At 38.7% G+C, this 18,562-nt stretch overlaps 1 protein-coding gene and 1 long non-coding RNA gene across 11 annotated transcripts in view; one reads left to right on the top strand and one right to left on the bottom strand.

The window, feature by feature from the left end:
• The first annotated feature begins 191 nt into the window (after nucleotides 1–191).
• Nucleotides 192–18,562, top strand: part of how (protein held out wings) — a 41,561-nt gene continuing 23,190 nt past the window's right edge. For 4 of the 10 annotated variants that reach the window (XM_030388530.2, XM_089256522.1, XM_089256514.1 and 1 more), the window contains exons 1-2: nucleotides 225–414; nucleotides 1,194–1,739. In XM_030388530.2, coding sequence (XP_030244390.1) covers nucleotides 1,460–1,739 — 280 coding nt within the window. In that variant the 5' untranslated portion in view covers nucleotides 225–414; nucleotides 1,194–1,459. Of the gene's footprint in view, nucleotides 415–1,193; nucleotides 1,740–18,562 lie in introns of all 10 variants that reach the window. The other 6 variants (XM_030388543.2, XM_030388539.2, XM_030388555.2 and 3 more) reach the window with 4 other exon arrangements.
• LOC149092133 (uncharacterized) lies at nucleotides 277–1,194 on the bottom strand. Its single transcript, XR_016196248.1, has 2 exons — nucleotides 707–1,194; nucleotides 277–653 (listed from the first exon to the last, which is right to left on the bottom strand). It is a non-coding gene; the product is annotated as an uncharacterized LOC149092133 (long non-coding RNA).

The following is an 18,562-nucleotide window of genomic DNA, read 5'->3' as shown; positions in this document are numbered from 1 at the left end:
TAAGATAAATAGGAATATATTTTATTTAATCAATTTCATTGTATTTAGTTCTATATTTATCGAAAACTTGTAATTTTAAGCAATATTTTTTCAATTAAAACGAACAGCTGCGCAGCGTGTTAACAGTGGCAACGCTGTTAAACGATCTTCACTGCTGTTAATTCGCTGTTATACTCAAAATGGCATGTTGGCTCTCCTCATTTTCTTCGTCAATACGCTTTGCGTTCAGTTTCTTTTTCTCTGTCTTTGCGTGCGGTTCAGTTTTAGAAGTAGGAAGAATCGTTCAAGTAGAGGCGAGATCCGTGCGTTTTCCTTTTACCCGACTCGAATACATTTTTAAATAAACAAAAAAAAAATATATAAGAAAAGGAATTCTTTATTAGTTAATGAACGCAGTGTACAACAAATTCAAATGTATGCAAATTTGAAAACAGTATTAATGTGAAACTGAAAGCAACAAACTCATAAAACGGGCAACAACAACAAATAAAACATAATCAGCAGCAACAGTAAACTGTGCATTTTTCATGCGAAATTTTCAGCGTTTTAGCTATAATCCAAATCATTGTTTGCTATTCTTTGCTACAATAAGCACGTTGAATATTCGAAACTTGTGCAATTGTGCGTATACTCAAATATGGCATTCTAATTTCCTGCAAATAAGAAATATGTTAATTTGCATATAAAAAATAATTTTTTGTTTTACTTCTTGGGGCTGCTGCAGCCACGGAATGAGAATAAGAGAGGGACCGCGAAAGAGAGCGAACAAATAAGCAGCTATTTTGACATTCTGCTTTCATTCATCTCCGTTGCTCACGATTACGCTCACAAACACTATTGCATGCATAAAGGCACACAAATTGACTGTTTCTACGTATAGTTACTGCTTTTGTGTGTGTACTGGCGAAACGTAGACGGCGACTGCGCCGTTTGTCCTCTCTTCTTCTTGCCGATCACCGATCTGAAACAGCCGCGCTGCTGCGTTGAGGAATTTTTTCAGTCTTCATTTTAGACTTGCTCTCTCGCGCGCTCTCTCTCTGGCTGCTTCTGCGCTGCTGACGTTGTTGTTGTGTTTTCGTTTTGTTTCTCTCGAAATTCTGAAACTTTTTTTGGGTGGAGTTGTTTTTAATCTGTTTCTGTTATTGAAAATATAACTTGAAATCAAATAAAATTGTGTTTATTCCATTTTACAGTAACATTGAAACATTCAAAAGCAACAAGATATCAAAGAGTGTTAAAGCAACAAATATATAATAGCCTTTTGTTTAGCAATTGTGCAATACCCGAAAACCCGAACATAGAGAAACAGTCGAAAGAGTTTAATACGCATCATAAAAGAATCTCGGCAACAAAAAAAATATTAAAAAAGCATTGTGCAACTAAGTAAACAATTGTAAAAGCTTAAACAAAACACGCTCACCCACACACATATAGAAATATATACACATACTACAACAAAATGAGTGTCTGTGAGAACAAGACCGTTGTGCAACAGCAATTGCAACAACAGGCCGCCGCTGCTGTTGCGGCTGCCGCAGCCGCTGCCGTTGCTCAGCAGCAGCAACAACAACAACAACAGCCCACGCAAGTGGTGCCACAGCCGCAGCACATGACGCCCCAACAACAACAACAGAGCACACAAAGCATTGCCGACTATTTGGCACAATTGCTGAAGGATCGCAAACAGTTGGCCGCATTTCCCAATGTCTTTACGCATGTGGAGCGACTACTGGACGAAGGTAAGCTATATATACATACGGATAAATAAATAAATATATGAATTTAAAAATACTACGCGTCCAACTGTACGATCTAGGAACTTGAGTGGATCTTCAGTAAAAGAAATACTTCATTATTTAGTTATATATTTACATACATGTGTGTGTATATACTATGGGGCCAGATCGGCTTTACCCCAATAAGCGCAACTTTGTTGCTCCCTCTCTTTCTATATTTAAAGTCGCCTCTGTGCCCTGATCTTGAGTTCATTCCACCTTGCCGGAGAACCCAAAGTCAACGCTGCCAACGTAGCAGCCGCAGCCGCCGTCGCAGTCAACGTCAGTTGTTTGTTATTTTTAGTTATTTCCTTTTTGTGTGCCCGTTCGTTTCTGTCTGCACGCTCTCTTGGTCGCTCTTTGAAGAGTCCACTCTTGTCTCTTGTTTTCGCTGTTGTTTGTTATGTTGTTGCTTACATCTTCGTTGGCTTGCAACGGGACCCCCGCTTGTTTGAGAAGATGCAATACACAGTTGCAGAAGCCTTGATCACTTCCGAGTGCTCACAAATGTAGCTGTATCTGTATCTGTATTGGTGTCTGTATCTGAATATGCAACTGTATTTGAATGAGCCGCGCCTGTTTAAACAGATCGCCTGACGGAGTGCCTCAGTCACATGCCCACGCCTTTGCCTCGGCAAATAGTCTCAAGAAAATTAACAATGAGCGCCGAAAAATCAACACAACGACAAACAACAAGAGCAGCCGCTGGGGGCGTGGCACACGCATACAGGATCACACAAAACATAACTGTGCGACGACTACCTGAATGTTCACAGCTTGTCAGTGTTGCGAAGTGCACTAAAATGTTATATTTAGCGGTTTTTAGCTGTTATTAACAAATAATTGGTTTATGTCTTAATTTAATTCAAATTTAAATTAGTTAAATCAAATCCAAGTTAAATTAGTTAACAATTAGCACTTTACGAGCTGATAATTAAAATACTTTACGTTAATGTTCAGTACTTTACCTTAAATTTAATTGATATTAAAGTTCTTTGTGAAAAGTAAACAAAGATAATATACAATTAGAGTATGTACTCTAATTATTAGGTAATAGATTGAATAAATTCCGTCATATACAAAAACAAAAAACAAAGGAACTTTGAAAATCGATATCTTATGTATATAAATAGATAATATCTTGTTACCTTTGTAACCCACCTTTCTAGCTAGCTTCATTTGTTGATTCTCATAAGTTGGCAACGCTGCAGCTCGTTTTCTCAGATCGCAAACGCTTGCTTTGGTTTCAATTTGCTGCTGCTGTTGTTGTTGTTTGCCCAACATCTGTTGGCCATATGCATATATGTATGTATATGTGTGTCGTATGTGTCGCCTCTTGGTAATGACAAAATTATGTTGCACAGATACAGATACAGCCACAGATACGTAGATACTCGAAGCACTGCAAACTAGTTTTGTTTTTGTGTCTACAAATTGTATTTTCCAAAAGCAAAGCGTTGACAATTTGTAAAACTCGTTGGACCAGCTACGAGAAAATGTGTTTTGTTTTGTTTTTTTCTTTTTAGGTTTTGGTTTTGTTTTTTACCTGCTTGCTGCTTACTGCGGGCGACAGCCAACCACCCACCCGCCCGCTTATCAACAGCTGTGGGAGTGTGGGCGTGCGGCTTGAACTATTTGGCCAACTTATGGTCTCACACCCGGACATCGGACCTGGGCTGTGGGTCGCATTGTGCACGGCTTACGACTTTTCAACTTTTTGCCAGAAGTTTTGGGTTTTCGTTGGATTTTTACTGTCGTTTTTGGCTACTTTCTCTCTTTTCAATTGCTGTCGTAGCAGCGTTGGGTTAGTTTTGTTATTGTTGTTGTTGTTGTTGTCGAGTTTGTGGCTGAGTGTCTGTACTGCATGAATACGGGCTTGCCGGACTTTCCTCGTTGTAAAAAGAATCCTGTTTCAGCATTCTTCAAATTGTTGTTGTCTATGCGTATTATATCTAGATATCTTCAGGAATTTTTCTTGTGTGCGCCTCAAATTCTGCTGTTAGTTTACTCAGAACGGATTGAAATTTGAATATGATTTTATTATTAGATATGCTGCCATTGAGATTGCTTTCTTCTTTGATTTGATTATTTGTAAAAGCGAATATTCGGAATCCCCTGCCATATAGCATATAGAATTCATAGCTATTGCAACCTGTTGGCCGCTCATTTGAGCTGCACAAATATGTTGAATGTGCCCCCCACAGATATACATATGTACATACCTCCACCCTCACATACACCGACACACAGGTTGCATGAATATGTGAGCATTTGGCTTAGCTTTTGTTATTTTTCGCCTCTTACGTTTGCCTCTTTTACATTTGGATTTCTTATTTATTTCGTTTGCCGCTTGTTTTTATTGTCTTCATTCGCTCGTCGCTTTTGGCACTGCTGACATAAATTTCGTTGTTCACTTTTGTTGGGGGTAGTGACTCATGTCTAAAAAAAAAAGAAAACAACAAAATTAAATAAATAAAAAAAAATTAAGAAGCGAACGAGCAACAAAAAAAAAGTATAAATCTGAAGAAGATATTATTCACAGCGGCATCGGCGTGTATTATATCTGTATCTGTACCTGTATCTGTTCTGCATTTGTATCTGTATCTGTATCTGTTAGATACAGATGACACATGCCGTCGAAGCACGTTTCTAGCGTATTTGTATCTTGATGCATGCCGAGCAATTTGCACAGTTGAAGTGTGCCTAGACTGTGGAAAGACGACGTCAACGACGACGGTGTGCACCGTGTGCTCGGGTTCGGATTACGGAGACGCAGTCCAAGCATAACTGCACGTACTATCTGAGAAATATGTATAAGGTATAAATATACTAAATATAAATCCGAGACTATCTTCCGCATGACGTCTGACGCTATATAAGACTCATAAGCTGCAAGGCCTCCTCATCTGTTTCTGTATCTACATCTGTATCTACATCTGTATCTGTGTGTGTCTCCCTCTATCTGTATCTTCAAGTTGTGGCTGTATCTGCAGATGATTGTGTGTCCACATCAAAGGCGACGGATCGCAGCTCTAATCAAATAATTATTTAAAGGTGTTTTTCTAGCCCACGCATTGGCCGAAATAAGCACAACAACAACTCAGATATCAGATATTCTGTTGTTGCTCTTTCTTTATATCACGGGTACGCAACGCAGCGGCCAAGATCTTATAGATACACAAACTCTGTGTGTATCTTGCGTTGTGCATTTAAAAAGAAAGGAAAAAAAAAATCAAATTACGTACGGACTACACCCGCTATACGGACTAAAGCGCACAAATGTTTATACAGTCACAAAGCTATATATATTTATATATATATAAATGTATACATATATGTAGACGAAAACTTATATGCACGTATGCTTCAGATTCATGTATATATATATATATATATATATATATATACTTGGCATTTCTCTTTCAGATACATACACGCAGCTAGATTTTCAGCGCTCGACAGTTTTTTTTTTTTTGTTGGTGTTGTTGTTGTTGTAGAAAAATTTGAAATGTGTTTCATTTCGTCTAAATTTAGATGATTGGAAATGGTTTCTAGCCTGTTGAGCGTCCGTCTTGTGGAATGCTCTGCCGTTCTCTATTTAAGCATTTTTAGGGCGTTGTTTGCGCAGCGGATCGAACAGAATCAGTATTAACTTGGCTCCAAATGCAAACAAAGCAATGCTTAATTGCACTGCGATCGAACGCTTCATCAAATGCTGCGTAAACAAATTTAGTTTTTCTCTTTTTTTTTACGATTTACGATTTTTTTAATTAAAATTAAAAAAAAAAAGAAAAAAAAAAATGGTGGAAAACAAATCAAGAGATATACAATGTGCGCAATGAGCTCTTTTGAATTTTAATTTAATATCAATACCAAGCGGGCCCAGAGCCAATGCTTATAAGCGAGTAGTTGGGCTGACGTTGTGCTCATAAATTTGTTGACAATTGTTATGCGGAACGCGTGGGCCCAGCTGGCAAACCCTCTACTCTCCTAGAGAGAGAGAGGGTGGGAGAGGGACTGGGCACAGGGATGAGGGGAACAGGGCAACTGTGCACGTCGCATTGCGTTTTTTTTTTTTTTCAGATTCAATTAAAATCTTTTGTCATGGCGACCGTTGGTTGTTTTGATTTGATGTTGTTTACGTTTATGCGTTTTCATGTTGGCCAAGTCGCCAATATGGGCGCTACCAAAACAAGGGGCAGCCAAGCGTTAGCCCACTGCAATCGGAAGTTGACTATGGCCAGGAGCTGGCTGCATTTCATTTGATTGAACATTAAATAACTGTTCCGCAAAATGAAGCAATTGGCTAGGCGTATAAACAATGGCATTGTCTAAATTTATTATATGTTGAAAGGGCATTGATCGATGCTGATCGTTGATCACTGATCACTGATCACTGATCACTGATCACTGATCAATGAACACTCAAACGTTGACAAGCGAAAGTTTGTGAGCTAAACTTTGTTGGGCTTAGGCTTAATGGTTGGCTGGCTTCGATAGGGAAAGTGGGCGGGCAAAATTCCGACTAACTATTTACGTTACATATTATATCGAACGGTAATTTGTAAATAAAGTGGAAGGAGTTGTAAAATAATACACATTTAATGTAGAATAAGTGAATTATGTAAATATCTCTATGTGGATCACCCCTCCTCTCAACTCAATCAACTCAAAATCGGATTATTATCAAAATATACAGCTATACATATGCAAATTAACCATAGTTATTAGTTAAAAGCTCTTGCGTTGAGCATAGCATTTTAAACAGTCGCATTTCTTGTGTGCGCAAACATTTGCGAACCTTTTTGCTGAGTTTCGTTGTGGACTGGGCCACTCAATTAGCAAGTTTTTATTTATATTTTGGTTTAAGTTGTATTTTGCTTTTAAGAGACCGACCGGAGAATTCATAGAAATGCGCTCATCTAGATGGCGGCGGCAGCTATAGCTAAACTTGATATCTGCTGCAAAGCCGAGCGAATGACTCAGCACATGGCACATGGCAATTTCAAAGATACAAATGTATCTGAGTATCTGCAGCCTTCAATTAGCATTTCTCAAGTGCCTGTGCCTGTGGCTGCCCTACAGATTACGTCATTTTCATGTTCCATGACATTTGATACACACACACACACACACACACACTCACACATACTTGCATCAAACTCTGAAAGGCGCGCAAAAACGAAGCGAACAATTTTTGACAAAAATAGCTGAAAATGCTGAAAAGCTTGTAATTAAAATGTGTTTTGCATGCTCATATTCCACACACACACACAGTCTCACACACACTCACACACACACGATCTCCATGAATGGCACGCGACTACCAGCAGCATCAGCAGCAGCAGCAGCAGCCAGACTCCGCCTTCATATGTGGCAGCTGAGCAGCAGCAGCGGCAGGCAGACAGCCAGCCATGTGGCATTAGACAATTGCTTCAATATGCCGGCAGACAGCAAATTGAACAATTTGATAACAAAGCGCAATACTTGAGAGTGCGCGTAGAGATGCAAAAGGCAATAAATTTCGCTTTGAAGTGAAGTGCCATATGGTCGCTCGGCCGCAACTTCAACTTTAACTCGATCTCGAACTCGAACTCGAACTGGAAGCTAAAGTCGATTGGATAGCCGTTGCGCTGGCCATATATGGGCGGGCGATGCCACTTGAGTAGCAGCGAGTGGTGGCAAGTGAATCACATTTATTGTGCAATGGCCGGCTGCAGTGCCATCCGATTTATATGGCCGATCAATTCGATTTTCAATTTTCAATTGCCCCCAAAACGGCCGGTTGACTCTGTGTGTGTGTGTGTGTGTGTGTGTGTGTGAGTGAAAAATGTAAAACGAAAAGGCTGACAGTCATGTGAAATGCGGGCATGGCATAACTAACACACACACACACACATACGCACACACAAAGACACCCCTATTGCAATTAAATATCGTCAATTGATAGATCATTATTATTTTGATACCTCGAGAGATTATTTGCGGCAGGCCTAAGAGAGAGAGAGAGAGAGGGGCGTTCACTTGCCACAGCTGACAAGAGACAAGCTGAAGATACTTAAGCGTATATGTCACACTGAATGAAACTATATGTAATATATCTATATATATATCGCAATTGTATGCGTCATGTGTGCCGTAAAAAATAACAGAACAGCGCTCGAGTTGATTTCTTTTTGGCATAGTTTTGCGGCTGTCATTGGAAACGTTTAACAGCTATGTAAGCTGCGATATGGATCTAATAGATACACATACATATATGTATATACATACATATGTACACAGTTGATAGGCGATGACAGCATGCAAATGTCTGCAGCTAATAATTAAAATGCGGCATCAAAACAAATACACGCGCGCTATTCTCTCTCAGCTGTAGATACTTTTGTATCTTTGTATCTTTTAGCCGTCTGCATTTGGGAAATTTACCAAAACGACGCGTTTTGTATTTTGTGCAGCATGAATGAACGTTGTCGCCGCAGTTGTTGTCACGTTGTTTGTGTCTCAATGTGTGCGTGTGTCTCTGTGTCTCTGTGTGTGTGTGTATGTGTTGACATTTAGTTGTTTTGCCAGCCGTTTTAGTTTGACGCTATTTTCGCATAAATGCATCAGCTAATTTCACGCACTTTCGTCTCGTTCAACTATTTCGATCGAAAGTCTTTGGTATTTTTGAAAATTTCGCAGCTGTCACGCCCCCATGACGCCTTAATTGTTGCATTTGCGATCAGCTGTTGCAATTTGTTGTGTGTATCTGTGTGCGCCGCCTTATTGCATGTTTATCGTTGCTGTCGTTGTCAGTGTCGTTGTCGTTGTCGTTTATCGTTGTCTTTGCCACTGCTTCTACCTTTGTGTCGTGTTGGCTATGTTGTTTATGTTTATTATGGCACTTTTTGTATTTTAAAAAATGACATAAAAATTGAATGTCGTGCTGCCACGTTTCTTTAATGCTGTCCCTCTCTGCGTATTCGGGTTAAATGCCATTTTATATGGACACGCTTAAGCTTTTGTCTTGTCGCTTTTTTTTTTTTTTTTCGTGTGCAAACGTTAAGTGCGTGGGCGCCACATGTCCAAATAGAGCTTTAAGTGATCAGCAAGCCAACAAAAATAAAAATTTTAAAAATCCACTATAGATTTCAAAATGAAATCAAAGATATCTACAGTACAAATTTGTATAAAATGTTTTATATATTTCATTAGCGTTTAATAAGAGTTTTTTGAATTGCTATTGACTTAATACTGTCGATTGTTGAAATTATTCTTAATTCATTAAGAATATATTAATTTGGTTTCTGTATCTGTATATAATTTGTATCTTTTACTATATATCAGTTAAAATTATGTGTCTTTATAGAAATATTATATATCTATATGAATTTTTGTTTATTCCTATGAATGCATTCATAGCGCGCAATGCGTCCTATTGATGTTGTCCGTGAGACGAATCATTTTTAAGATTTTGCTACCGATTTTGCAAACAGACTTCAGGGCATATTTACTTTTCCCATATTGGGATTTTGCACATCCGCAATCAGTAGGACTTCTCGCTGCTCTGCCTGGCAGGCGGAAATCGTATTACATTTGTCGATTTGCAACAATATTTTTTATTTGTTTTACGAACTGCAGTAAACGCAGTCAGAGCAGCCTCAGGTGCCGCAGATTCACTTGGCCGTAGCAATTGATTTCCACTTCCGCTTCGCTCTGGCAGACCACGGGTTTGGGTCATCTTCTGAGCAGCAGCAAGTGCCAAGGGGTTAAAGGCTACAAATAGGCATAACCTATGACGTTTGGTAAATGCACAGTCAGTAGGAATATCCGCCCCAACGGAATGCATACCCTAATCTAATTGCAGCCAATCATATTACGTCCCCAACTTTGTTAACAAAGTTTGTCCAGACAGTAGCAAACTTTTTTTTGTTTATTTTTTTATTTTTTTTTTTAGCATTTTGTAATGCAACAACAGCGGCGGCAGAAAAAGAAAAACCAAATGCAACCGGATGTAACCTCTAGCATTTGGCACGCCCGCGTTCACATTTGCTGCTGTTGGAAATCTCATTACGCCAGGAGTAACAACTATTTTTTTTCATATAAATTTATAGCAAAAGGTTTGCGTGCAATGGGCGGAGCTGTGGCTTCAGGTGTCTTAACTTCAGCGAAACATGTCATTCGATTTCAGCTCGAATCTGACTGTAAGATTCACGCCCACAAATCCTTTTACGTTTCTGCCAACGATAGCAAAGCATATGAAGCATTTGCATCACATCATACGCAGCAATCGAAGCCACCTACGTCGTCTGTTTTTGTTCAGGGGCTAAAGGTCAATTTGGTGTTTGCTATATTTACTCAAGCATACATCGTGTTTCGGAAACTTGAGCTTTTGGCCAACTATTATAGAGTCAAGTGCTTGCCAATCTTCAGGCAACAGGCTAGTTGTTACTGCATTGCATTTATTGCTATATTCATCCATGCCCTTTGGCATTTAAAGCGTACAGAGCACAGCGTGTAGCATAAGCCAAAATGCGTGTCCAGCCGCCGTAATGAGGATTGAAATTGAAAACCGTTTCTATTCATAGAACATTCGTCATTGATTGAAAGTTGCAGCTGATGCAGTTGGTGGTGCCTCGGCTGCTGCTGCTGCTGCTGCTGCTGCTTCACTTGCCTTGTAGCATTCCATTTCCGCTTCACTTTCAAATGGACAACTGCCCACGCTGACGGAGCGGGCACAGGCACACAGCATGCCCATCTCAAGGACATCGTGTGGCTTATCAGCCAAACGTCAGATGCGGATGAATGTCATTGGTGCATGAACGAGTTCACTTGCATTTTCTAAAATGCCAAACGGGCTTTTAGGCCAGTCCAACTGTATGTGAGCGTGCGTACGTGTGCGTGTGTGTGTGTGTACGTAGGCTTTTCCGGTTTTCCACGCACCAGCAGCAGCTGCCCACACCAAAAGTGATTTCTTGTATTTCTTGGCTGTCTGACAAAGCGACAGCATAAATGTACAAAATAATAAAAGGCAGGTAAACCGCATGCAGCAGAGCAGAGCTGGGCACATCGACAGAGAGACATCGCCGGCAGTTGTCGCTGTCGCCGCTGTCGCCTTTTTGACTAAAAATAAACAAAATATGTGGGCGCTCAGAGGTGTTAAGAACAAGTTGCACAATGCTGAAAAGTAAACCTGCATTGCTGAAATACATATAGATAATTACTATTAAATAGCTCTAAAGCTCTATGTAGTCGACATTCAGATACCCAGGGCAAGAAATTTGCATATCACATTTGTTTCTTTATAATATTGATATCCAGCCCAGTCAGTACATCATACCCTACACGCATTTTCATGCGTAGCATTACCTGATAGACAGCGTACTGAGGAAGGCGGCAAGTCTTTGAGTTTTGTTTTGAAAACGAGTTGTCTGGACACTTCAAATTTGGTCAAGCATATTTTAATTATGCATGAACAAATATCTATGGAGGCACAAGTGGCCAAGCACATACAAATAGATATACATATGTATGCATGTATATTTTTGCTATGTACTTTCAGTAACAAAAGATAGCTGTGACAGTGGGTAGGTGGACAAGTGGTAGGCAGTTAGGATGGGGCTCTTCGTAATAATTTATAGCAATAGCTAGAGAGCTCTTCATGTATTGTCTTTGGCTTTGGTTTTGGGCTCAGTTGTTGCCACATTCGAATGTCTCTCTCTGAGTGTGTGTTTGTGTGTGTGTGTGAGTGGGGCTTTGTATGACGTGCGTCACGTTGCGTATGCGCGATAAACAACATTAATTATACGCCAAGTAAAAGGCAGCACGATCAAGTGACATGCTGCGTAGCCACAAGTAATGCATGGCCCATTTCAGGCGCTCAAGAGACGCCCACAGTCCATCGTCTACACTTACACACACACACACACAGACTCGCACAGCTATGTACTGTATGATATTTCGAAATATGTTGGTAATGAATAAGGCTAACCTTTTTTGTCTCCCTCTGCGATTTGTACATTATTAAATTAAATATTTAACCCAGACATTGTCATAGCTAATTATCGTGAATAGCCATTTGTAGGAACATGATTGACATGACATAAGCGACATAACAGTTAACATTCGGTTTTTTCAGAGCCCAAATGCAACTTTCACTATGGATTTAACAAACAAGGCAACAGAGCTATGTGTGTGTCTGTGTGTGTGTGTGTTCGTTCAATATTTGTTTAGGCTTTCAAAATTCTCTATGCATATATATATATATTCCATTTAATTTCCGCTAGACCACGCGCAGCATCCCCAGTAACAGCTGTAAATTTTCAAAGCTATAAAAAAGAGCCGAAAATTCGTATAGTTATAAATAATATTTTACCGAAACGAAAACAAAGCTAAGGCAAATTCTTGGCGTTGCTGATGGAACGCAGCTTGTTAAACGAAATGTTTACAACTTATCTAAACTTTCGCAGTCTCATCGGCCCACAACAACAACAACAATGAAAGAAAGACGTACAACAATAACAATTTTGTGATATATATTTGAACAATTTCAACGCCATTATTTGTGCACTAAAACTCATGCCTGCAACATGTTAGCTGGAACCAGGTAGTAGAATTTTTACAGTATTTTGAAATCTTCAAGTCTTATCTATCTAGAAGACAACAGAAGAGGTCATGAACCTTGCGGTTTATTTGACTCGCGCTGCCTCTGTTCTGTGTGCCCCGCTCGGTATTCGATTCTGTGCGTGATTTGTGTGAACCAGCTTCTTCTTCTTCATCTTCATATTGTTGTTGATTGTTGTTGCCGTTGTCGTTGTTGTGGTCGTGGCCAGGCAGCGTCTGTTTATGTTCCACACACGTCGTAGCAGGGGCTCCGGAAAAGTCATTCGGCTACTCCAGAAATAAACAAGCGCTGGCAGCGTAGCAACAGCCACAGCCACAGACATAGCCACGGCATTTGCCTAGACGTCTCATATCCGAACAGAAATGTTATCTTATACAAAAATAGAAAAACCTAAAAAAAAAAGAAAACTGAAAAATCAAAAAGTAGAAATAAAAACCTCAAAAATTGAGCATTGCTGTAAGCGGCTTTTCGGGTGCTAACAGCCCCGTCCCATCCCATCCCAGCAAGGCCCCCAGCCGCGTTGATGGCGCTGCTCGAGACTTGAGTGCGTGTTGAGCCATCAGCCTCTTTCTGCACTCAATGAATATGAGTTCTCTCGCATATTTAATGGTATTTTAGCAACGTTAATTCAGGTTAGACTAATTTAATTTATGCGCTCTTTATCAATTTCAATGCAGCAATAACAATGTTATCTTAAGCAATTCCTTGAGCGTGCGTCTCGGCATATAGTTTTTATCTCGACACGTGTTAAGCTTGCGTATCTTTTGTTGTTATTTTGTTTCCTTGCCCAATTTGAACTGGCCGTAAATCGTGTTACGCCTGTGAACCATTTGTATTTTCACGTAATCTTATCTGCTTTTCTACCTGTCTTGCTCGTTTCAGGTGAGTGTTTGATTAAGGACTTATCAGCCGGGCGATAACACGGTAGCTGCCCATTGGAAAATGCCGACAATTGTGCTCTAACAACTGTTGCACAAAATGCCGTCGGCCCGAGGCAAAATCTAACCCGATTGGCTGAGTACACAAATTGTCTATTAGCTATAGTATATCTGTATATGCTGTTAATTTTTAATTGGTTTAAGCAGCCATTGCTATGAACACTGTGAAAATTAAACAGAAGGAGGGAGAAGTGAGCGAGCCAGTGAGAGAGAGAGAGAGAGAGCGAGAGAGAGAGAGAGACAGCTCATGGCTGTGTACGTTCATTGATAATGTCTGCTGTTGAGTTTTATGAGCTGGGCTATAAAATCAGCTCGACTAATTGCTTTATAAATATGGGCGCGCAGAGAATGGGCATTGACTACCGTGCAAATACCCTGTAGTTTATTAACTGGCATGAGATTGGGCAGAAGAAGCAGATGTTTGATAAGAGCAGACACAGACGAGATCACTTAGTCATCTTTTCGATTCGATATTCAAAGTCATATTCATACTTAAGATACATAGAATTGTTTATGCTTAAATGATTTCCTATATCATGAGCTATTCAATAATACAAATAGTATCAAGGAAACATTCAAGGCTGATAATTAAATTGCTAATTGCATTTCTTAAGCACATTTCCCTACTCATATATTTGTGTGCTAGGCATCTGCTAGTCGAGCAAACTGTTCTGGGAAATGACTAATTTATTAACTGGTTAACTGCCTGACTGAAAGCAGCTTCTCTCTCGCTCTGCCCTTCAGCTGAGAATTTATGCACTTTACTTGTCACTGCCATGTGCCGGACCCGGGGTATTTTGCTGAAAAGGTTTTTCAATAGAACCCTAATGCTCTCGCCCACGCCCACGCCCACGCCGACGCCCATTGCCACGCTCCCTTAGCTTCATTGTATGAATCTTAATTAATTTTGAAATATTGACATAATACGCAAAACGAAGCGTTGAGGCGATTCGTGACAGCTTTTTCTTTCATTTTTTTTTTTTTTTTTGACTCGGCTTTGCTTTGACTCAGCTCGCCTCGTCTTGACTTCAGTCAGAGTCGGGTTGAGTTGAGTTGAGTTGGTTTCGGTTTTGGGCTCGGGGTGTGGCTTCCTGCCTTTCATCTTGCTTTGTTTGTTTGGCGATTCATTATGGGTGCTTTTTTTCATTTTTCTTCTGTGGTTTTGCACGGCCAGCGGCTTCCTAAGATTTTCCACAATTTCACGTAAATTAACGCATTTAATGCATTTTCATTTTGGCTGCCGATTCGTCTTTTGGATCGTGGGTTCGGGTTTTTCTTGCGTATGTGACGGCATTTGCTACGGAATTGCGCACATGGGAACTGTTTGATTTGCGGCCAATTTTCGCTTGGCTCGATGCCTTGCGCCACTTTGACCAAAGCAACAGCAACAACAACAACAACAACTGTTAAACGTTGTACAGCGACATTTGCAACGTTTTTTGGCAATGACAAGTTGCAGAAAAAGTTTTTTTTTTTTTTTTTTTTTTGGAAAAATTGGCTTAAAGTTTACGAACTTGTTTGCAATTTTCGAACATGTTTCGTTGGCCGTTTTGCTGTAATAACAGCCAGTTTTTTTTTTTTAAATATATATAGTGTACACATGTTTCAAGCTATATATTTTTATTATCTATACACATACATACATACATATGTACTCTGTAAGCAGTGTGTGAAATTTTAGTTCTTGCCTTCAATAATAATAGTAATTAATATATGAGCTCGAGCTTTTCAAATGCGTATATCGAATAATGTTTATTTATTTAATGACACATTTACTCTCTATATATGTTGGCAGCTATTTTTAAGCATGTGAGACATACTCAAATTTCAAGAGTCAAAACAAAATGCTGGTCAAGTACGTGCGAGACATTGGCTAGGATTTCAAGGGTATGCCAAAATATTGAAGAATGAAATGAAAGACTCGTTAGGTCATGCAAATAGACACGCCCCCAACGCACTGCTGTGGCTGTGGCTCGTTGTGGTTGTTGTAATCTCACACAGCTTAATGTCAAGTTGCAAGGCTGCACACATACAGCAGCTAACAGTTATTTATTTTGATTGTGTGCGTGTGAAAATTTGTCGTAATACTGTTAATGTGGTTGCCGTTGTTGTTGCTGTTGTTGTTGTTGTGGCAAATGCCACCCACACGCATGGCATGTGGCATTAAAACATCATTTGCATTATAATTTCGTTTTCTATTGCAAGTCAGCGTGCTTGTGTGCGTGTGTGTGTGTGTGTGTGGGCTTGTAATGCTGTTTGCTTGCGTGCTAGCTGTTTGTCTTTGCTCTGGCTGCCAAGAGCTGTTGACAAGAGCTTTCCATTTTGCCCATTGTGGAAACTGAAAGTTGTAACAAATTCACGCCGCCATCGCTCTACCATTTCACTTCCTTTGCTCAGCGCCCTTAAGACTTACAAAAGCCAGAGCGCAGATCAGTTAAGATTCATGACTTGCTGCTTTGTTTGCTTTAGCTGCTCCAAAGGCATTCTGGCGTGTCGACCACCTTCACTTTATGTGCTCTCTGCGTGTGAAAAATAGTTGAGCATTTGTGTCATTGTTTTCCCAGCTGCAGCAGCAGTAGCAGCAGCAGCAGCAGCAACAGTTGACACATTTTCATTTACTAGCTTGAGAAATTTTGTGGCATATTCTATTTGGGGTGTTGCCAATTTTGCCGCTGACCTCGCATCACATCACATCGCATCGTATCGTATCGCATCACATCTCATTTGGTTTTATGGCCCTTTGTTGGTTGGGCTGTTCATTTGCCGAAAATATAAAGCTGACTGTGTTGCCTAGCAATGCGCGGCTCTTGCTATTCAAATTATCTAATTAAAATTTTAATACAAATATATATACATACTTATGTATATATTTATACATATTTTTATATATTTTTTTCTTTCTTGGGCCTTATGAAATGGCACTGGCTAATAAAGCTGGCATTCAAAAGTGCTAAGAACCGAAACGTAATTAGTCACGATTTAGCTTGTAAGTGCAGGGGTGTGTGGGGCCTCGAATTAATCACAGCAATTTATAAGCTCTGCTTGTGGAATGGGCGTTAATAATTTAAAACAAATTTAATTTACTCAAAATACATTTTATTGGCTCATTAACGAGCGTGTCGTACGCTTATTGGCCAATGATTGTTACAATTAGCAATTTGAGACGATGCTGCTATAAGTAATTGCCTCCGAAGACCTCTTCGAATAGCCGTGTGTTGAGTGTGTCTGCATTAGAGTATCATTGAATGACTAATAATAATTATACAACTCGAGAAGCAATCTAATAATAAAACATATTACTTCATCAAAGCATTCGCGAGCTGTCAAAGTAAATTTGATCATTATACTGAATACTATATATCACATTCGGTACGCCTTTTTTGATGCTCTTTTTAATGAGAAAATTATACAAAATCGCATAATTGCATTCGCATGTCATTTTCTATATATATATGTAGAAATATTTACACACCCACGCATATTCAATGAAAATCCAATTTATTATAGTTCATACTACGTCGCATTATCAGCCCAGCAAAATATGATTTTTTTTTTACTTCTGGTTGCTTTGCGGCTACAGGAAAAAATATGGAAAACTGCGTTTGTTTAACGAAAAAATTTATAGAATTTTTCGTGTTATTGTTAGCTTTTGCACATTTTTCATATTTATTCTGGTGCTTATATGTACGTATGCGCATGTGGCAGCCCAGTGAAAGAATCCAGACAGCTGGCCAGGTGCGCTTTTCTTATTTTTTTTTCCATTCTGTTTTCGTTTTGGTTTGCTTTTAGGCACGTAGCACTGATTTGTAGCATAAGCTGTGTATTGAAATAATTTAAGGAATCCCATACATTGCTCAAAGTTGTATAGGTACATTCCAAATGTATATTATAATCGCAGGGAAAATAACTTGGACTAACTTGAATTCTACATCAACTCAAACAACAAAAACAAAAAATAGATTGCAAACTGCAAAAACTAGCTGAAGTTGTCAATGTGTCAACTTTAGTCTGTATTATAGACAGCTATTTTAATCTACCGGAAACGCATATTCTTCTTTTATTTCTTTTTTTTTTTCAAAAATAGAACTAAAAACTACTAAAAATTCGTCTCAGTCGGACATTATTCTTGCTATATTTACTACTAAATTAAACATTTCATATTGATCGATAAAAACAAGTTTTTCTGCGTAACAAAATTGAGTCATATATTCTTGATTCTTTTTCGTATTTAATTTAAAACAAAAATTTTCCGGCAAAAATTAAATTGCAATTCCTAAGAAAATCTGTTCAGATCAAAAACTTTTCGGAAACAACAAAAAATGTTTGTCTTCTGAATGATAATCGGAAAATTTTATTAAACCGCTTTGAGAGTGAAACTTGATTGGTAATATTTTTGTGTCGATATCAGTTTTCACGCTTTTTGCTTGACGCTGCTTTTCTTCTGGCTGTGACCCAAAATTTATGTAGGTAAACAACTGTTTACTGTTTTTGTTTTTTATGTACTTGTCGGTTGTTATTTCATTTTATGAACTTGTTGGCCTGCTGTCGCATGTTTATGTGAATGTTGTATGCACTACATATTATAGTCATATCCATTAAAGGTTATACGGGCTAATAATAAATCGTATTGTCAGTTGGAGTGGGCTTGATAAAAGTTTTTAATATGTTTTATGTATTTAAAAAAATAAAAGACTTCATGCATTTATTATTCCTGCATAAAATTTTTCATATTTTGTTGACCTGCGTTACATAAAAAAATACACACATACACTTGAATATTTTGCCAGCAATATTTACGCACATTGCACTAAAAAAAAAATAAAATAATATTAATAATTCAATTTTATTTGTGTGCAACAGCATGAAAACCGCAATGCTTGATTATCTGAATACACAAAAAACCAAATCGTTGTGGCGCATTTAAAATTTAGTAAAGAAAGTCGAAGAACCCGAAAATATATACATATATACATACATATGTATATGCATGCATGTATATAATGTATAAATATATGTCTATCATAATTAACATTTTTATACAATTTTACAAAAATTGTTTTTGGAACTGTCTAACCGCAGGCAAAGGAATAATAATATACGTACATACATACATACATAAAAATAAGTATGCAAAATACAAAAATCAAATAAATGAAATTACTTGAATACAGATACAGATACAAATACAGAGATATGCTATACATATATGTATGTATATAGATATGTGCGTGTTTTTGGTTTGC

This window comes from Drosophila navojoa, chromosome 2 (assembly GCF_054131105.1).
Source record: "Drosophila navojoa isolate 15081-1374.11 chromosome 2, UAZ_NAV_1.0, whole genome shotgun sequence".
Lineage (NCBI taxonomy): Eukaryota > Metazoa > Arthropoda > Insecta > Diptera > Drosophilidae > Drosophila > Drosophila navojoa.
Note: the sequence above shows the minus strand (reverse complement) of the source record. Positions and strands in the feature narration are given on the sequence as shown.